Source organism: Halichoerus grypus, chromosome 7 (genome assembly GCF_964656455.1).
Source record: "Halichoerus grypus chromosome 7, mHalGry1.hap1.1, whole genome shotgun sequence".
NCBI lineage: Eukaryota > Metazoa > Chordata > Mammalia > Carnivora > Phocidae > Halichoerus > Halichoerus grypus.
The window spans coordinates 127,438,332-127,459,186 of record NC_135718.1 but is presented as its reverse complement, the minus strand read 5'-3'; the positions used below and the strand labels follow the sequence as shown (position 1 = coordinate 127,459,186).

The window sequence follows — 20,855 nt, the reverse complement described above, 5'->3', positions numbered from 1 at the left end:
TCTGCCATCAGTGGGGCTCATCAGCTTTGACATACACCCCTGAGCGGGCTGACACACTACTCAGTGACATTTGTACTCTGCCGACTCGTGGCAGGTGTCTGAAGGATGACCAGTTAGGGTGGGGCATGCCTGCTGGAGTCATTGGGGCACTTGGGGGGTTCCTTAGCCCCATATTCTGACCCACCAAACCAGGTGGCCCCGGACTAGATGATCTTCACGGTGGTTTCTGGTATCCGATATTCCACAAATCATGGCTTTCTACTCATCAGCATGTCTGCACAGCAACCCACGCTCATAAGATGTGCAATGTTAGCATGCCTCAAGGTAGTGTGAGCTTCTGAACCACTGGGTTGAATTGTGTACCTTACTGCCTTTGTATCAGGGCTGTCTTACCATGTTCTAGGGCCCCAACAGCTGGGAAGGCTCCTGTGAGTCGATCAGAGTATACTTGGGCTGGGACACAGCATGCTTGGATCTCAGCCTTGGTTCTGCCACACACTTGCAATGTGAGTCTGGGAAAGGCAATTTCTCTTTTAATCTGTACACTGGAATGTAATACTCTGAGCTCTGCTTGTCTCACTAGAATGAGGTAAAGCTCAAAACAGAAAATGAATACCTTAAGGCTTTGAAAGGTAAAGGGGTGGGCGCCTGGGTGGCTCAGTTGGTTAAGCGACTGCCTTCGGCTCAGGTCATGATCCCAGGGTCCTGGGATCGAGTCCCGCATCGGGCTCCCTGCTCAGCGGGGAGCCTGCTTCTCCCTCTGACCCTATCCCCTCTCATGCTGTTTCTCTCTCTCTCTCTCTCAAATAAATTAAAAAAAAAAAAAAAAAAAATCTTAAAAAAAAAAAAAAAAAAAAAAGAAAGGTAAAGGGGTTATTTTTTGGTCCCTCAAGTAAAAAGACTATTGTTTGTATTAACAACTTCTGTTCACTCTTTCTCTGACCGTGTTGGGCAACAGAATGCCCTGCATTTTAAGAAGTGATGCACAAAGACTGCTTTGTCTCTAGAGTAGCTTGGACTACTGGTGGGATCCGGGTCCTGGGCCAGGCCAGCTGCAAAGGGACAGGAGGAAATGGCTTCAAGGCTCAGGGACAGATAGACTTGAGCAGCCTGGCCATGGGGGTCTGGGAGACTCTGCTTTGTGGGACCCTGGGACCTTTCCCTTAGTACCATCTAGGCTTCCAGCTGCTTCTGGTGCCCCCCACTTTGGTCCTGTCCTCTGCTTCTAGACCCCAAGGCCCTCCCATGCTCATACACTAGTCGTCTGAGGGGCCAGAAAGGCCCACCACCCTCTTGGCCAGGGATGGCTGATTGAGGACCTTTGTAGCCCTTTGCCACTCCTACACATTAGATGCACCCACACTCACATCAAGTGACATTTCTTTGCTGTTAGTTTTAATTTCCCAGTGATCATACCACACGTGGGAACTCTGGGGGAAGTGAGACAGCTAATCCACCCATTGTTGCCGAATACTTAGAAATTCTAGCTGTAGCCACGATGGTGGTGTCAGACCGCATTTTGCTTTGCAGCATTGTCCCACGTTGGACTACCACGTTCACAGCCGTGAAAGTGACATACACCGGTAACGAATGGATGTCATGCCCATGAGCTGGGGAAGCCAGACACAACAAGTGACATCCTGACTCCATTTATATAAAGTGCCGAACAGGCAAAATTACTGTGTGGTGTTACCAGTTCGGATCGTGGTGACCCTTGGGGAGTGGGGCTGTTTACAGGCACAGCCCTTCGGGTACTGGTAACATTTAGTACTTGATCTGGGTGCTGGTTGCATGGGGTGTTCGGTTAGCAAAGATTTATAGAGCAGTACACATGTAAGTTGTGTGTTTGTCTGTCTGTCTGCGCTATTGTAAGGAAAGCTTAACCATCCGACATTTCTTGATTTTGAATTTGTAATCTGAGCTCACATTTCAGAGCCAAAACATGTTTTCAGGTCTCAAGACATTTTCAGGGGCCCCAGACCCAGTATATTAACAATCTGGGTCACAGACGGGCCACCTTCCTCCCACTGGGCTGAGAGCCAGCCTGTCCTCCCTAGACACCCTGACCATTACCAAATCGAGAGATGACCCAGAAAGTCAGGGCCACGGCTCTGTAGAGAGGCCGTGCCAGGCACCACCCTCCCGAGCTGGGAAAAGTTCATCTTTAGACTTTCCCTCGGCTTTCTCAACCTTCTCCACCCAGATGGCCCTGACATGCAGTGATGGCCTACAGTGGTTCTGTCCAGGCCACCACTTGGAATTTACCACCTGTGTCTTAGGAAGTTCCCTGTGTGCGTCTTATCCTATATGTCCCTCTTGTGGCTGGGGCCCACCACCTCCTCTGCTTTTGTGATGCTCTAAGCACCTCATACAGGACGCAGGTAAGATACACTTTCAGTAAACATGGGATCCTCTTATGTCCTTGAAGTTTCTTTCCCTACAGGTGCCCTGCCTGGTACATTCACAGGTGGGGTGCCTTTTCCCTCTCTAAGCTCGGTGACATCGGGCACATTTGCTCTCTCCTCAAGTCTCACTTATTTGTCAGATTAGGGTATCGATGCTGGTGTCATGTAGCCACTGTGGGGCTCAGATGTGCGGACACGGAGCAGGTGCTTATGCGTGGTGGTGCCCGTCTCCCTCAGGTGGTGCTCAGTCCTAGCCTGGCACAGGCTCAGTAAGAGGAGAGCCTGGAAGGGAGTGAGCAGCTCTTCTTTCCTCAATGGTACCCCCAAATAATCCACTGCTCAAAAAAGTTCACAGAAATGCCAGCAATTTATTGATTTCCTATATTTCCACAAAAGCAAATACATAGTGCATCAGACAGGGAAGCTGGGCCTGGCCAGCACAAGGTTCTTATGCAAACATGGGGCAAATGGAAGGCTGGGCTCCAGAGGGGCTCCAGGGTACCTCCAGATTATCCGCCGGGCTTCCCTCTGCTCATCTCCCCCTGCCCATCCCATCCTCCCAGCCTTCCTCATCCCGGCCATCCCACCTTTCAGCCAGGCTCTGGGGTGGACAAGAGAGAACATCACTGTCCCCACGTGTCTGGAGAAAACCCTTCACTGCATCACTAGGGGAAGCGTGGGGTCTGCGATGCTGATCTGGCCCCCACTGGACAGGCTGCTGGTGGCCAATGACCAGATCTGTCTGAAGCACAAGAGATCCTGGGGTCAGGGCAGGGACAGGCAGAGACTGAGTGGTCTTTGTCCTTCCCCATTGGCCCCAAATTGGAATGTCTTGTTTGGGGTGTCAGCCCTGGTAGCATGAGGCCAGTGTGGGCCTGGCAAACCCCTTCCTCCCTGTCTGTGGGAAATGCCTCCTCAGGACTCTCTCAGCGTTGCCTCTTCCAAAGGCCACGGGTCCGAGGCCCGGGTGACGGGCCCAGCTGGCGGGCTGGAGAAAGCACAAGAGAGGTTACAAAATCAGGCCTGGCCTAACTGTCCATCCAGCCCACCGTTCCCCAAGGCAGAGGGCTGGGCCCACCTGGCTCTTCACCCCGGCTGGTGACAGAAATCCAGCAGAGAAGTGGCAGGAAGTGAGGGCAGTGCTAAGGGAAGGGGCACCTCCCTGGGGCTGAGGGGCTGAGAGCCACAGCCTCACTGGTAGTGGGCTATTTCTCTCTTGTCCTAACTGGATTGGACAATCCTCTCACACTGGGGGGATCCCCAAAGCCAAGCACCCCGTGTCTCCTTCTTCTCTGAGAATGTAAGCTGCATGAGGACGGGGCAGTGGTCTGTTTGGTTCACGGATGTATCCTGTGTGCTTACAACACTGCCTGGCATATCCTGGTGCTCCATACGTATTTTTTTTAAGAAATGAATTCCTCTGAGCCCTGGTGATCGGCAGAGGAGTCATCCTGGAACATATACCCGGGACGGCTTGGTGGGACCACGCTCCCACGTGGCCCCTGAGAGGGAGGGAGTCAGGAAGAGGCCTTCCATCATGAGCAACAAGGGGGGAGGGTATCATGGACCCACAGCAGTGGGGGACACTGATTAAATGGCCCATCATCACAGGGCTGGCCCCAGTCTGTCACATGTCTTAACAGGCACATCCGTCATCCAGAAGGGTACTTTTCTGTTCTGACTGCTGAGGTAAGAAGTGGGGTTGGACGGGGGGGTAGAGCGGGGTGGGGGGCAGGGGGCCTGGGAGGAGGATGAGGAGGAATGAAGAGTGAGGAGCTCCTCTTATGCTTCTAGAGAAGCCTGTGGACCAGGGAGCCAATTCCTAGCTGGCACCAACAATGTTGGTGCGGGCGGCAGAGGCAGACATCAGGAAGCCTTGGGAACCCACGTTCTGCTCTATCTTACAGTGTATACTAAGGGCTATTTACAGCGAGCTTTTCCATGAGGCTCTCCGGAGGTCCTTCTACTTCCTCTCCTCTGAAATGCACACGAGTCTGGGGTCTTGGGTGTGGCTGGTGCCCCTGACAAGCCTCTTATATCACATCCTCTGTGGTTTTCCCCAAGACAGAGTGGAGACAGGATGGCTGGTTTTCAGGGAAAGCTGGGGTTGGCCTCTGGCTGGGGCTGGAGCTGGGGCTTGTTGGTGCCCTGAAGTGACAGCTCCCTCTCCTGTTCTATCCAAATTCCCATCTTCCAAGTCTCCTGAGACCCAGAACCCTCCCTCTCTTGAGTCTTAGCAGGGAAGTATCCTCCTGGTTAATTTCCAAATGGCCACTGTCCCACTGGGGCCCCAGCTGTCCCCCTCACCACTGGGAATGTGAAGACCAAACAGCCATTCCCCAAACAGCTCTTTGGCTTTGAGCACCATTTTGCCTTCTTTCTCCTGAAATAAATAGATGACAAGCCCCTGAAGGCAGGGGCTTTCCAGGCTGAGCCTCTTCTGACGGGTATGCAGCCCAAGAGCATGGCCAGCCCCATCCCTCTGGCTCCTGCACCCCAGAGCAGACTTCAGATAGCAAAGCAAGTGTGACTGTCCTTGCCCGTCCCCTGGAGCCCCAATCCTGTCCAGCCCCAGGTCCTGTGGCCCTGCGGGAAGGGAGGCATGATCAGACAACTAAAGTTTCCCATGAGATACACTGAACCTCAGGAGCCCTGCCAGCCTCCCTTCCTGCAAAGCTGCCTCTTACGGGGGTAGGTTGGCCCGAGCCCCAGTTACTCTCCCCTCCCACCTCCCCCCTACCCTCGCCCAGGAGATGGTTCCCTCGCAAGGTTTCTTGTGGACCTGACCCTGGTGCGGGTCCCCTGCCCTGGCATGACATATTTTGGGAACTACAGGCCTCTAAACAAAAAGCACAGGTCGTGTGGGAAACGTGGGAGAGTGAGAGTCCTTTTTGCCACCTCATGAGCTGCAGAAACAGCTTACTTAGCTTTTTGCAGTTTGTGGTCACACTTTTAGGCACTCATGCACAAGCATGCGTGCGCGTGCGCTCACACACACACACTTACATTATACATATATATATACCATTTCTCAGCGAAAGAAGTATTGACATGAAACATAAGCCCCTTTAACTCAAGAAAAGGTCCCCCCCCCACCCTTCCCAACCCCCCTTGCCTGCCAGTTCCCCCAAGGAAAAAAAAAATCTAAAAATATTTCCATCATCCACAGTTTTCAGGTTTGCTTTCAATTGCATTTGAACTTTTCCAAACACTGCACAGGGTGGGCAGAATCACCCCTCCAGCAAGGCCTGAGGTCTTCTCAGCTGGATCATATCATTTCTGGAAAAGGAGAGGTCATCCCGTTAGCATTTCTAGGGAGACACCCCCACACCAGGAGGTCTAGCCAATACTGCCCCCCCTTTCCACCCATGTCCGCACAGATGTGCCCCCTGGCTGGCGAGGGCATTCCGAGTCGCCCCTGACACATTTGTAGGTCACTCTTGCTGAGCCAGAAGCTTGTCAGCTTTGTCCCTCCCCCCATGCCCACCCTGTTTGGTCAGCACGGTGCCCCGCACGGTGCTGAGGGTCCAGACTTCCCTCGTCGAGAAGCTATTGACTTTTGTCTTCTCTCTTTGTCCACACTCATGTTGTTGAAGCTTTTCTGTCAGGAGAAGGGGTCTGACGTTTTACCTATCTTCACCTGGACCAGAGTTTCAGCCTCTCCCCGACCAGGACCTCCTCAGGTATTGGCACGCTGGCAGATAACCAGGGTGCTAAGGAGCCCCCTTCAGCTCAGGAGACCCTGTCCTCGCCCCTGGCTCTTTGCAGATGGCTCCACACCAGGGCCACCTCTGGTGACCCGCTAGGGAAGGTTAATGATGTCACCTGCCTCAGAAACACTTTGGATGCTTGTTTAATAATGCACTTTCCACTCCAGTGCTCCGGAGTCAGATCTGCTGGGGTTGGGGCCAGGAGTGTGTGTTTTAGGAAGCAGCCCAGGTGATTCTACTGGAAGCTAAGGCTTGCAGGCCTTTGTCATAGATACTGGTTCTGAGTTTTTGGTCTCTGGAATCATCAGCTAGAAATAAGCTTAGCCACATTAGGCATGTGCAGACTGGAAAGTGAATTATAAAAAGGATAAGAAAGTGAGCTGTAGGTGTGCAAACCCAGAATGACATATTGTATCACTGCGGGGGGGGGAGGGCATTCATACCATAGTCCATGTGAACGGCACCACCTAGGTTGTGCAGTGCATAACCTACACAGCTGTACCTAGAAGTTCTGCCCAGACCTCTGGCCTGCTGATGCTATCAGGACACTGCCCATCCCTAATGTCCTGTGGCCAAGTAGCCTATACAGCTGTCCTCACAGGCCTGTGTCGGCCACGGCCAGGCCATCTGCCAGATGGAAGGATGCTTCTGTGCCCTGCGGAACACGGGCCTGGCCTCTCCCTCTGAGACCAGCTGAGGCAGCTGCAGGGGTCCTGGACGTGCCTCTGCCCTGGCGGGGCCGATTCTTACCTGCAATCTGTACTTGCTTGGGCAGCCCCTTCTTAGAATCGGGAGGTGAAGTTCCTGAGGCTGTTGGGCCCGGCTAAGGTTCCCAGCATGTTCCTATCCAAGCCGTGCTGCAGGGGCAAGAAAGAGCAGCTGCGTGAAATACTCTAGGACGAAACAGCGTGGGACTTCCCACAGGGCCAGACACTGCCCTCCCAGAGTGGCCTTGGGCTTGAACCAGACCCTGCCCTCCCAGAGTGGCCTCGGGCTTGAGCCATAGCCCTCTGGATTCATTATATATGTGTGTCAGGGCTAAACCTGGCCTGATTAAATGCGCAACCAAACATAAGGCCGTGGATATGCCCGGGTTAGTAAAGCGTGTCTGGGCTTCCACCAGCGCTTCTGAATTTCCTATGTGGATCTGCAGAAATCTGAATTAAGGCATAAGGATTTAAGCTCGTAGTCATTACTCTTTAAACAGAACAATAACCAAAGTCAGATTAGAAAAGCTGTTTGTTTTTCTTCCTTCTGACTGTCCCTGTTTTGTTTTTTTTTTTTCCCAAATCTTGACAAGAGCTCTTGGCAGCGAAGACGCGTCCAGCGTTTCTCACGTACCAGCGAGGCGCCTGGCGCTGGTACTGAGGGGCCGCCACGCTGTGGGCTCTGGTTACCTGTCTGCTCGCCCACTTGCAGCCCCACCAGCCCCTGAGCTCCTGCTGACGAGTTGACAGAATCTTGTTTCTGTTATTTCTCCCAGCATACCGCAGGCGCTCAATAAATGCTTTGGAGTGAATGAGGACAGCAGATGGGGCCTAGAGGCCCTTGAGAAGGGGCGCCTGGTGCCGGCTAAGAGCTCTGAGAATCTGTCAGCTCTCACTGGCCTGTGGGAACGTGAGGGATCCAGACACCAGGTGGTTCAAAGCCCAAGGCCTGCTTGGTCTGGGCATGAATCACATGATGTTGGTTTTTCCACCATAGATCTGCTTGCTCGCTCCTGTTGAGCTTGGCTGGATTTGGTGGAAAGAGCCCAGGAGTGAGAATTCCTGGGTCCCAGCCCTGCTCTTGCCGTGACTCACTGCACCAAGGCCAAGTCCTGTTCTTCAGGGGGGACACGAGCCCCATGGTCTGCCTCACAGTGGCTGTAAGGACCCAGTGGGCGGTGCGTGTGCGGGCGCTCTGGGGACAGAAACATGGCCCTCGTCATGTCGAAGCTGCCGTCAAGCAGGACTAGAGGGAGCAATGGGGACCGGATGGCGAAGCTGGTTCCCACGGGCGCTGTACAGAACAATGTTAACAAGGGGACTCTCTGGGTGCCTTAGGGGGCTGTGGTGTCAGTATTTCTGGGTGAGCTGAACCTTCTGGGCCACTTGAGGAAGTTGTCATGGAACAGCTTGAGGAAGTTGTCACCCAGTCTCTTCACCTCCCTCCCTTCCACGGAGCCTCCCCTGCAGCTGCCCCGTGGCCAAGCCTGCCCACACTGTGGTGTTGCTGGGAAAGAGCACTGGACTGTCCACCAGAGGACATGGGCCACCACTGGCTGTGGCCTTCAGCCTTCCCCAGTCGACCTTGACCGCCATGGTCCCTCCTATGTCCCTGCTGTGCTGGAGTTAGAATTGTTCCTCCTTCTGCCCCAGGGCGGCTGTCTTCCCATCTCCTCTCCTACCCGATCAGGCCACTCCTGACCCCCTGCGCCCCCCTCTGTTCCGTGGTCTTCCTCATCCTCCCACCCCTTCACTTTCCCCTGCTCTGCCCATTTCTCGTCTCACGACAGAGATGCTTGGGTCCCCTCTGTCATTAAACAGGGGTCTTTTTACCCATGGCTTTGTCTCTCTCCTTTCTGGACCACACTGGTTCTCCCCTCTGCCGCTCTCCGCCCCTCCCCGTCCCTCCTCGCCCACGGCAGGGGCCCCAAGGGCTCCCCTTGCTTTGCCAGCAGTGCTCTTGCAGGTGGCCTGGGACTTCCGGATCGCCTCATCCAGGGCCCTCCCTGGTTTCCATCCTCCCTGCTGCCTCGGTAGCCCCGGGGACCGCTGCCTACCCGCTCCCGTGCTTTGTCCTCTCGCACGGGCTGCAGTCCCCTCCTGGCTAGCTGGCACAGCGTCTTCTGGCTCCCTGGCCCTTTGCTCTCCTTGGCCCCCAGCTGAGGGCCCTCTCCATGCTTCTGCCTTTATCCTCCAAGACTCTCCCACACACCTGTGCCCCATGGTGGTCCTGCCTGCTCTCGGGGCTTCTACCTGCCCAATGTTCCCGTCTGTGTGGCAGCCTGGCCTCTCTCCTCGGGTCCCACACCCGCACCCCAATCCAATCCCCTCAGACTTGACCTCCTGAAATCGGGACTGCTCTCCCTCTCCCTACAAGGCCTACCTGGCCTCTCCCCAACCGATCTATTTCTGCTAATGCGGCCGCAGTGTCTCCAGGCTTGCACTCGAGCATGGTCAGTCTGACCAGTCTGTCTCTTCCGCGTCCTGTCCTTGGTCCGGCCTCATCACTGCCAACGTCTCTGTCTAAAGAACGGCGGCCGCAGGAGCGGGAGAGGCCAGTGTGGAGAGGTTTGGTAAACTAAGACCTGGGGTAGGACTTTGTGTTTGACGAGGTTGGGAGGCGCCAAGGACAGAGAGGAGCCAGGGTGGCCACTTGACAGATGCAGCCACCCCAGCACCTCTCAGTTCCCTGGGCCCTGCCCCTGTATCCAAGTATTGCTTTAATCATGACACTCTCTACCTAAAACCCTCAATGGCTCCCTGGGGCCAAGGGCAAACTCTCACAGAGATTAAAGGGGTTTGTAATCTAGCCCAAACCTACCTCTGAAGCCACAGAGCACATCACGCCCTCAAATGAATTCTGTGCCTTTTGCCCACCCTGTTTTTCAGTTTGTTCCTAAAGGATCCCACCCCAGGCCTCTCACACATTACCTTGATTCCCTCTGCCCTCCATGCACTCGGCACCTCCCCAGAATTCTAGCCGAGAGATTTGCTCAGAGTGTGATCACGTTCATCGTCACGCACATTGGTCTCTCAGCTCTGACTCTCTCTGTCTGGAGTGCGGCTCAGTCCCCGCCATGGGGTGGGGTGGGCCATTCTGCTTCTCTTTCCTTGCCCCACTCGGACTTGATTCTGTGCAGGGCAAGTACAGGAGAACCTCATGGGCAGGGGTCAACAGTGCGGGCCCTTACCTGTCTGAGGACGCCCTGCAGTTCCTTGCTGGACCACATGTCAGACAGGAGGAGGCGGGCAGCTTCTGCAGCCTTGGGTGAGGCACTGGGCAGGCAGGAAGTTCATTTGTGGGGTGAGACTCGGGGAGGCATGAGAATGAGCACCCTCCTCCCTCCTCCCCTCACCTCAGGTCTTAGAGATGTGGGGAGGCCCCAGGGGTGCATGAGAGAGGAGCCCCGTCGGGCTGGTCACTCTGCGCAGTGGGCATGACCCCACGGCCCTGCCCACTTAGAAGTGTCCTAGGATTCTCCTTGGGGGCTGTGAGGGGGAAGGTCGCCCAGCCCTTGTTCTGGGAGGAGAAAGCCCCATGGAGCAGAATAAAGTTCCCGCACAGCGGGGTCTGCCGCTCCATGCCTCCTGCCGACCCTCTAAGGACCCAGTGTCCCCTGGTGACCCACAGCGGAGAATGCACCGCCTCTGCCCTGTTTGTGCCGCCCGAGGGCCTGGCTGCTGGATTCAGCCCCACAGTGCTCTTGGCCTCGGGAACTTCCCTGCATCCAAGCCTCTCCTGCCCTGGCTCTCCTCTCTGTACCGGGTACTGCTCCCGCCGCACCTCTGGGGCTTCGCAGGGAGTCGTGCTTAGCATGGGGCGGGGGTGAGGCGGTGTGGGGGTGAGGTGGGGAGGAGACCGCCCGCTTCCCCGCCCACCTGCTGCGGTACAGGTTGATGACGTTGTTGACCATGCTGCTGGTGAAGTACTGCTTGGCCATCTGCGGCTGGGAGGCCATCAGGTTCCGCACCGTGTAGCAGGCCGAGGACAGGATGTCTTCCGAGTTGCTGGTGTTCCCAGTGTGACTGGTGAGGAGCCTGGTCACCTCTGGGAACACTTGGTTCCCTGCGAGAGAAAGGAGTGGAGGGCACGGGCTCAGATGACCGAGGGAGAGAGGGGCTGCGGGGCTCCCTCTGGGGCCATAGTCCCGGACTGCCCTCAACCAGGTTCCTAGACAGGTGACCCCTCAAGGCTCCATTCTAGCTCCAACCCAGGGCTTGGGACCCAGGTGGGACCTCTGCACACCTGCCCCCCGTCTCCAGGGGACCTGCCCCTTCCTCCCCCAAGCTTCTCTTGGGCCAGCTTCCCCTCTTGGAATGCTCACCCTAGGGAAAGTTTAGAGGGGGACCGTCCAGCAGGCTCTGGAAAGTGGGGGGTCTGCCAAGTCCTAGCTGGAGGCCCGGGGCAGAGGGGTGGTCTGACGCTGCGGAGGGCGCTTACCCATGGCTCGGTGTAGCACCGGGTGGCGGGACATGTTGCTCAGGAGGGAGGCTCCGGACCGCACCACATCAGAGTTGCCAGATTGCAGGAGGCGAGCAATTTGTGGCAAGCCCTTTTCCTTGAGCCCGATCAACTGGCTCATGCCGCTGGACATCTGAGAAAGAAGGCCCAGTGAGGAACTAGCCTGCGGCTTCCCAGGCACCGTGGTGGAAGCGGGCCAGGTAATCCCAAACGAAGAATCCCAAATACCTTTTCTCTTTCATGTTGGAAGCACGGACGAAGAGCGACACAAATTTGCTCATGCGCCAGCAACGAACCAAGCACCCAGGCGAAAATGCACCCCCAACTCTCCTGACCTTGATCTCTACTCCCGGATCAGCCTGGAGCCCAGATGGGTGATGAGAGGGAAGTCTCAGACCCCTCGCTCATGGGGGGCCCTGAATCGACTCCTGGTCTAACAAAATGGTCAGATGCTGCTGCTCAGCTATTGGTCTCAGCTCGGCCTTCCTTACACATCCCTGCAGTCTGCTCACGTGAAACCACACGGTCAGCGATATTTGTCGATGCAAGAAACATTGACCACCTTCCAACTTCCCTACCTCCGGAGTACTCAACACATATTTGTTGGGTACTTGCCCAGGACAAAGATGGGTAAGAGAGGGTCCGTGCCCACAAGGAGACACAGTCCAGGGCCCCCTAGGAGTAGGCCAGCTCTAGCAACAAAGCCATCCGAGCTGTAATCTGGTCCCAGGCTGGTCTGGAGTTCTTGAAGATCCCCAGCCTCATCCTCTCATGGTCAAGAAAGTTCCTTCCTTACCTCAATTCACCCTGGTCCTGCTTCCAGCTGATTCTCTTTTGTCCCAAGTAAAGATGAGGGATTGTTGGCTGCCTCCCCATCTAAATGCTCGTTGATTGCAACAGGCCTCCGATGGCTCAATGCCATTCCATCATGTCCCCCAAACTATATTTGGCCTCAAAATCTCTACTGATTCTGCCACATCTTCCTCTAGATCTGTCCACGCTCCAAACCCTCTATTTTTCCCTCCGTCAGTTCAACACGCAGGAGACTCCTCCTGCCACAAACATACCCTTCATCTCTGTCCCCCACCCCAGACCGGGCCAGCATGGGGCCAGGAATCACGAGGCAAAGGGGACTCTGTGGGCACAGACAGAATCCAGCAGGAGTGGGTTTGCCTAGCCGCCGCCTGGGAGTTCCCAGAGGGCTGGGCTAGTTCTCTCCCCTCACTGCTCCCCCATATCACATAGGAAACTGCCTCTAGTCATGTCTGTAGAACCGAGCTCCGCAGGCCATAGGTGTTTGCTAGGACTCAGACTGTGGACACACTCGTGGGAGAACGGCGAAGGGAACAGAGCCTGGCTTCAAGTTGGAGAAATGGGGGTGGGGACGGGGGTGGGCACAGGGGAGGAGGCCACTCCTCACCAGCCCCTTGCTGGCGGTCAGGTTCTGCAGGGCACCAGCGCAGGCCTCCAAGGTGGCGTCTTTCTTGCTCTTGCTCATGAGGTTCAGGTAGGTGCGGATGGCGTCTGAATGGTACAGCCAGCCGCTGCCCTTGGGGTTGGTCTCTTCCTCCGGAAGGGGGCAGTCGTAGTTGTTGTTCTGAGGACAAAGGGCAGGTCAGCAGGAAGCCTTGGGAAGGGACCGAACCCAAGCCTTCTGCGTGCCCCCCAACTCCAGGGTCCTGGTTCCTGATGGGAGGGGCCTAGGAAGCACCTGTCCCGGTGCCTCTTTCCTCACTATGGCAGCTCTGCAGAATTGAGTGAGGACAGGGGCCATGGTCCTCCTCCATGGTCTCTGAGGGAGGCAGAGAACAATCTCGGGATCCCGGGAAATGCTGAAGGCCAGCCCCTGCCCAAACCTTCCAGCGGCTTTTGGGTCTCACACCATGATGTGTCCCCTCCCAGAGTCAGACTCTGAGCTTGGCCCACCCTGGGCCAACGGGCGTTGTACCCAGCACGGGAGGCCTGGCCCTCCCTCCACAGCACCCTCCTGCTTCTGGAGGGACCTGGGAGGCTTGGGAGCTGGTGGGAACCAGGCCAGAGAGGGCTTAGAGTCCTGGTTACCCCCAGACCTTCCAGGGTAATGGAGAAGATAGGGCCGAGTTTATCAATCACGTAGTTAGAGAGGACAAGCTCTGCCAACGGAGGGCTGGAGCTTTTGACCTCTGGGTGGTCTGAAGAACACAGACCCCTCTGTATGCAAGACAGAATGCCCTGGACTCAGCTCCCAGGGTGCGGCACCGGCCCGAGGCCGGGGCTTTGGCCTGGGCTTGGCCCCTCGGGCTGGTTTCAGGCTTCAGGGTGGGGGAGGGGGGCGGGGGGGGCACAGGGGGGAAAGGGTGGGCCAGGCCGCTGAGGCCAGCGGGGTGCCTGGGGGGAGCAGACCCGGGCTCTGGGTCGGTGCTCACCATCATCTTGTCGCTCTTGTTGCTGAAGCAGCCCGTGGAGGACTTCTCGGTGTAGGCGTTGCGCGCGCCGTACTCCAGCTGGCGGTAGCGGGTGGGCACCTCGGCGTCCAGGCGGTAGGACAGGTTGTGCAGGATACACATGCAGTTCTCCACGGACTGGGGGCCAAACGGGAGCGTGGCACCTGAGCCCGGGCCCCGCCCTGACGGCGTCCCGGGCCCCCTCCCTGCCCTAGCTCCTGGGGAAGAGGCGGGCCCCTCCGCGGCTCCAGGACAGATGAACGCGGGCTCTCCCAGTCACGCCTCCCGGAGCCTGCGCTGGAATCCAGTTCTCTCAGTTCCTAGCTGCGTGACCTCGAGTGGCTTGCTTTGCCTTCGGGGCCCCGGTTTTCTCAGTTGTAAAATGGGACTGAAGTCACCGACTTCATTGGGCTCCCGGGAGGATGCTACCTGGAAGTGCCCGTCATGGGGCCCCGCACATAGCAGGACACGCGGACAGCGGCCACTGCTTCTACTGCGACAGCAACTGTGCAGCGGTCGGACTGGGCTCTTGAAGAGCACACCGCTGTCCTGGCACGTTCTCCTTCAGGAGCAGCCTGGGTTCAAAAGCCGCTGAATCCCCATGCCCCTACGATTCCCCCTTTTCATGGCTGGCTGGTCCTCAGCTTCCAATAGCAGAGGTGCTGACCTATCCCAAGTCCACACCGGCAGCAAGACCCGGGACCTGGGACTTTGCCGCGGCAGCTTCTCCTAGGCCTTTGCCATTTGTCCTCGGTGGACAGGCTGGGGTTTGGGCCAGCAGACTGACCGTCCGAATGATGTCGGCCCTGCTAGGGTTTGAGGGACTCAGAGTCGCAGGGCCTGGGTTACACGGGTAGAGGGGATGCTGCATTCAGAGCAGAAAAAACATGATGCCCCCTGGGACCTGGCTGAGGATCCGAGGGACCGTCTCTCTCCTGGGGCCCTGTTGTCACATCCAGTGGAGGAGGGGGAGACAAAAATCTCTTCACGGGAAACTGTGTGCAGGACCCAGTACCTGTGGTGCCCAGATAGTCCCCCGGTCACCTGGGGACAGTGGGAACTCACTATTCTCCCGAGTTGCTGTCCTGCCATGATGGAAACATCTCAGCCTTCAGTTTCTCTGCCCTCCGTGATTTTTCCTTTCTGTCTGTGTGTGCTAGTGAGTCCTAAAGCCCAGAGGGGACAGGAGGCGGCTTGGCCAGTGGCCTCATTGGGACGCAGTGGGAAGCCAGTGCAGTAGAAGGAGCCTCGGTGCAGGGAGGATCCCCGGGGGCATCAGTGTGGCTCCTCGGGGCCGCAGGCGGGGCTTGGCACCGGGGACAGTGACTGCTCACGGAGAGCTCACTCGGTACCAGGCCTGCTTCGTGTCTTGCTTATGAACTAATTGAGCCCTTAAACTAACCCAGGAGGCAGATTAGGATTATGATCATTTCTGTTGGAGCAAAGTGCAAACTGAGGAACAGAGACATCATGGAAGTGTCCGCATTCACACAGCCTCTGAGTGAGGGACAGGGGACCTGCCTCTGTAACCACTGTCCCCGGCAAGCAGAGCACTCTGCAGACAGCTGTTCCCTTCACTGGCCGGTCTCTGGGCGTCTGTCCTGTCACTGGACCATGCCTTAAAGGCCCCTCGAGTGCAGATCTGCCTCGTGGAGCCTGGGAGAGGAAAATGTCAGGACCTAGAGTCCAAGGAGCTGCCCTCACTGATTCTGGGGAGGCCCTGGGCCTTGGAGCACTGGACAGAGAGGAGGACTGGGGTCCAGGGCCGGGGTGGGGTGCCGCCTGGGTGTGCTCACCTTGTCATCACAGCGGCTGGCGGCCACGCAGTTCTGGACATAGGCCATAAGGGAATCAATGAGCCCCGTGTAGTTTCGCATGGTCTGGCGGCCTGCATCGGCAGAGCTCAGGTTCCTGAGGGAGAAAACAGAGAGGGGGTGAGGAGGCAGGGGAGGAGGGGTGGGGGTGGAGAAGAGAGTGGTTGGGGGGCACGCAGGGGAGAGAGCAGGTCGGGGAAGAGGGGGCGGAGGGGATGGGGGATGCGGTTGGAGGTTTGATGGGACGAGAGCAGGGCAAAAGAAATGAGGAAGAAGGAAGGAAAAGACCATTCAGCCAATTCCGCCCCATTCTGGCTGAGGTTGGATGGGCTCTCATTTGAACTCAGCTCTTTCCACCCCTCTTGCTGCCCACCTGTAACTTTTATGACGGTCAAGGCCTCCAGTGCAGCTAGCAGGCCAAGACACACGCCCTACCACTAGGGGGCACCTGTTGAACGAGGGCTGGAAGCTTCGCCTGCCCAGTTTTTTTCTGTGGGACAGGAGAAGCTCTGTGGGGTGCTGGGGCCAGGGGCTGGATCTGAGAAAAGAGCTGACAGGTGCTCGGCTGGGAGCCAGATGCTCCCTCCCCGTGGAAGCTGTGTTCTGCCTCAGCAGTGGGCTCCTTCCCAAGCATCCCGAGCCTATTTGCCTGGTGTAGGCCGAGTGTGGCCGCTGTTGTCCCCAACAGTCCTGCAGCCCTATCAAGTCCTTAACACCCCGGCTTTGCTCACTGGGGGCCACTGATGGAGGCTGAAAGGGAGGAGCACAAGCTGAGACAGAAGCTCATGCCACCTGCACCCCTCACTCTGGGGCTCCCAGGAATTGGGGAAGACAAACCCCATCAGAGCAAGGCGTGACCCTAAAGGGGATCCATTCCACTGCTTCACCTCCATACCAGCACCCACAACCCAGCTTGCAGCCTGTCTCCTAGAATGAACATGCCCACGTCCCTCCTCCAACAGCCCCCAGGGGCCTTGCTTCATGCTGGCGTAGGACTCGGGAGACTTTGGGCAGAGCTTTGCCATCTTCATGCCAATGAATATGGCAATTGGTGTTAGCATCATAGCTGGGAAGTGACTCATTAGGAGCCAATCAGCAAATTTTTGTCCAAAAGAACACGCTTCAAGATAGTACAAGAAATGCATTTTTGGGAAATGGAGGAGAGGGAAATGGTTGAACCAGTTTGGATATTCAGATCTGGCATTTCCACTCTTAGATTTCTAACTAAGTCTGCTGTGGTCCCTTAAAGGAGGTCATGGAGTCCTGATCCTTATCTGGATCTGGGGATGTCAGGAGCGCCGGGGCCCCGTTTCTTGGAGTCTACCCATGAAGACCAGTGCCAGCCAGACTGCATTTTATGTTCTCTGCCCTGGCTGAGTCCTGCCCGAGATGGGGCTGCCTGGGCAAAGGCCCAGGGCTGGGGCCAAAAGACCCCACGGGCGGGCTCTTCTCTCACCTCAAGCAGCCTGTGGCATTGAAGAAGACTTCAGGGTCCACCATTTCCCGGGTCATGTTGCTGTTGCCATCACACCAGCCGGAGAAGGGAATGATGACCCGGTCGGCTAGCACAGGCAGGGCGTCCGCGATGAGCTCCTCCTTCAGCTCGTCAGTGGAGGACAGGTTCCAGAGCAGCCCTGGATGTTGGGGACCGTCAACCCAACACATGCCAGGCTCAGGAAGACCCCGGGCAATGGCGTGTCACCCCCAGCCTGCTCTGGCAAATGAGCCCTACTGGAATGTCACTTTCCAAGTAGGCCTGGGTTATTCAGTCTAGTGTCTGATTGTTTCCTGAGCCCGCTTCCCAGTGTCTCAACGAGACTGCAGGTTCTTTGAGGGCAGGGAGCATCTAGAGTTCTTTATCTAGGCCAAAATTATGAATATGGAAGGCGATCAAGAAACATTTGATTGATCTGTGGTTTTTAATATAAATGTTAGCACTCAGAGTCTTCAAATGTTCTCTATTTTCCACCTGAAAGTCATTCCAGAAATACTGATCATGGTTACTCTGTGCATGGTCTCATCTTCCCAGTCCAGTCTGAAGGTTTCATAGTTCCTTCTGTCTCTTGTGTCCCCGGCCCGAGTGCTTAGCATACTGTTTGGGCACAGGAAGGTGCTTAAGACCTGTTAGTCCCTGCTCTCATCGACCTCCCTTCCTCCCTTTCACCTGTGGATCCCACCTGTGAATATGGATCCTGCCTGGACACCAGCCTTCTACTCTTTGCCTTCTATCTTCAAAAAGACCTTGACTCACGGGCCTTTGGGTGGTTCAGTCGCTTAAGCATCTGACTCTTGGTTTCAGCTCAGGTCATGATCTCAGGCTCATGAGATAGAGCCCCACATTGAGCCTGGAGTCGGGCTCTTCGATCAGTGGGGAGTCTGCCTGAGATTCTCTCTCTCCCTCTGCTCCTCCCCCCTCTCATTCTCTCAAATAAATAAATTAATTAAAAAAAAAAAAGACTTAGACCCCTTGTGGGTATGCACCACCTGGACACCACTAATCTGGCCAAGGCCAGTGCCATGGGGGCTCCCAAGATATTAGCCTGAGGTCAAATCTGCACGGTTGTGCTTTGACCCAGCCTGGAGGGGCTACCCCACACCCCATCTTGGGACTGCAGCCAGCAGTCCCGCCCACCCCCGACCCCTAGCTCTCCACGGCTGGCGCTCCCTACCGGTTAGTTGTTTCTGGATCTCAGTGCTCCCAGTTCTCCTCAGGAGGCTGACAGCCTCTCGGATCCCATTCTGCCTCCGCGTCTCTAGCTTGTTGGTGACGCTCCGGAACACCAGGTTACGCAGGGCCCCAGCCGCAGCCTGCTGGACGTTCTGGTTGGGGCTCCGGAGGAGGTCCACCAGCTTGCAGATGCCTCCCAGCTGATAGACCTGTCGGGATAGGGGGGCCGCCTTGCCCAGTCAGGGAGGTGAGGCTGATCTAGTGTCTCTACTCAAAGTGATTTTTCTCAGACCCAAAAGTCTACTGCCAGTTCCGAAATATTCAAGCCAACCAAAATAAATAAGCAATGTGGAGTCACAGCAACCAGATCAGGAACCAAGATGGATTCAGACGTTAGCTCCCCCATGTCCTTGCCAGGAGAGGCACCCCTCTGTTCTGAGCCCCACTTTGCTTCTCTGGAATACGGCAGTGAGGACCGGAGGAGGAAATGGATATAAATACACTTCAAAATCCTAAAGCAAGACAGACGTAAGAGACACCCTCCCACGGGAACTCCTTCTGCTGTGGCAGGAACTTTGATGCTTATGGATCGTGGAATCTCTAGGAAACCTGTTTAGGGCACCACACCCTGGGGCTGAGCTGCTGAGCCCTATAGGCATCCTTCCCAACAGCCAAGCTCGGGAGGCATGAGCAAGCCCTGTTTCCCACCATGGATGCCTGGTGAGAAAGAGGATCAAGAGACAGAGAGGCAGAGAGGCCAAGACAGACAGACAGAGGGAAAGGGGCTGGGGAAGGGAACTGAAGGGTGGAAAGTAGTCACATTCTCTAGTGGCATCTGAGAAAGGGGATTTCTGTTGAACCCATGGCTGTTTCTTCCATGTGATCAGTGGGGGAGACACGCCTAACTAATGTCCACTCAACTAGAGGGTTAAGATGCCCAGCTGTGATCTTAGGCAATGCCAAGCACACTCCTCGCCCCAGGCCCCAGGCAGGGTGAGAAGGAGCAAATGCAAATGCCTCCACCCATCTCTAAATGGGGTCAGGCTGACACACACCCAGTCCCTGCCCAGGCCTCCAGGGGGAGGAAGGTGTGCAGCCAGTTACCTGTTGTTTGGCCGATTCATCCTGGAAGCAGGTATGCTGGATGTAATAGGCCCCAATGGCCTGGTACTTCTCATCCTGGGAGCTCAGGTACTGCACAGCCTTGGGGATGGTCAGCCCACTGCACTCGATATCCTCGCTGCAGATCCTGTGGGCAATGGGCAGTGGGGTGGGTTCCAGGGTAGGCTAGGAGCCCTGGGGCCAGGGGCTCAGAAACCCCCCTGTATGCCCAAGCTGCCACAGCCTGTCTATCCATCCATCCACCCATCCATCCATCCATCCATCCATCTTCCCTCCCTCCTGTCTCTATACAACCATCAATGCCTCCATCTCTCCCAAAGTCCAGCTAATTCTTCTTACATAAAAATTCTCACATCTGCTTCTTCTTCCCAACCTCATGGGCACTGCCTTCCTTCTGACCATGATCACTCTCACTGGGACTACAGCAAGAGACCCCCACAACTGGGTCTCTTCTCCAGGCTCCCCTATTCAAATTTTTCCTCCCTTTTACCAGACTAGCAGTCCTAACACCTGGTTCACTGTGTTGTTCCCATCAGTGGCTTCTCCATCCTGCAGGTTCAAGTGCAGACTGCTTACACTAATATCCAAGGGCACATGTTAAGTTGGACCATATGAAATGGCTGATAGTCAACTTTTTTGAGCCACAAAACTAAACATTTTATGTTTCAACCTAATCGTTTGGCTCTGCTATGCCCTCTTGCACACTCCCCAGCTCCTCACAAGGTCCGCTCCTGCAAGACTCTTCTGTCCACTGAGCATCCATGTGGCTCTCAGATGTGGCTGTGTCCTCTCCTGTCACAACACAGGTGCCTCGATGAAGCCCCGCTTCCCTGAACATTCCAGCGAAAGGATACCTTTCCACCTGTCTGTGTCCTGGTTCCCAACAGACATGGAGAGTTCCTGGGGGTAGGGGCAGCCCCTTCTGTGGCACCCAGCCCCACCCCACTAGAAATCTCCTCAGCACTTGTACTGGCCTCAGTTTTCTTCTCCTCATGTGTCCTGGCCTCAGTCCTGCCATAAGTATTCATGGGTTTAGTGAGGCATCCTAACTCCATTTCGGGAAAAATCACCCAATGGGCAGAACTCTCTGGTCTTGTATCAGTAGCACTCCTGCCCTGCATTGAGCAAATGTCACATTTGCCAGTCAAACATCATCTCTAAATGGCTTGTCATACATCCCCTTCCCTGTCTTGCCTAGACCTTGTCCTCTTAGGGCCTCTGGTTTGGGGCAACGAGCCAGGGCTAGATGCTGCCCCAATCCCTGCTCCACGGGAGAGGGTTTCTTAGTCCTTCTCCAAATCATCCTAAATACACCTTATGGCCTTTGAGTAATTAGGAGAGGTCCAGCTTTACAGTGGGGTTCAGCTTATTATCAAAACAGTACGACAGAGTGGGGACGAGCACAGGATGCTGCATCAGCTGTGTGGCCTTGGGCAAGTGAGTTAACATCTCCGTGCCTTGTCTCCTCCTCAGGAGTTCTAGCACCTGCCTAAAAGGGGCTATGAGGTTTAGAGATGAAGACTGCAGAGCTCCTGGAGCTCTAG

The 20,855-nt window shown here is 55.9% G+C and overlaps 1 protein-coding gene across 1 annotated transcript in view; it reads right to left on the bottom strand.

The window, feature by feature from the left end:
• Positions 1–2,753: 2,753 nt before the first annotated feature.
• Positions 2,754–20,855, bottom strand: part of PKP1 (plakophilin 1) — a 50,452-nt gene continuing 32,350 nt past the window's right edge. The window contains exons 4-14 of the mRNA XM_036086656.2: positions 19,294–19,438; positions 18,191–18,398; positions 16,978–17,155; positions 15,504–15,618; positions 13,690–13,845; positions 12,705–12,881; positions 11,264–11,417; positions 10,702–10,888; positions 10,014–10,098; positions 6,866–6,972; positions 2,754–5,684 (exon numbers count right to left, since the gene is read on the bottom strand). Of these exons, the coding sequence (XP_035942549.2) occupies positions 6,898–6,972; positions 10,014–10,098; positions 10,702–10,888; positions 11,264–11,417; positions 12,705–12,881; positions 13,690–13,845; positions 15,504–15,618; positions 16,978–17,155; positions 18,191–18,398; positions 19,294–19,438 (1,480 nt within the window). The 3' untranslated portion in view covers positions 2,754–5,684; positions 6,866–6,897. The remainder of the gene's footprint in view (positions 5,685–6,865; positions 6,973–10,013; positions 10,099–10,701; positions 10,889–11,263; positions 11,418–12,704; positions 12,882–13,689; positions 13,846–15,503; positions 15,619–16,977; positions 17,156–18,190; positions 18,399–19,293; positions 19,439–20,855) is intronic.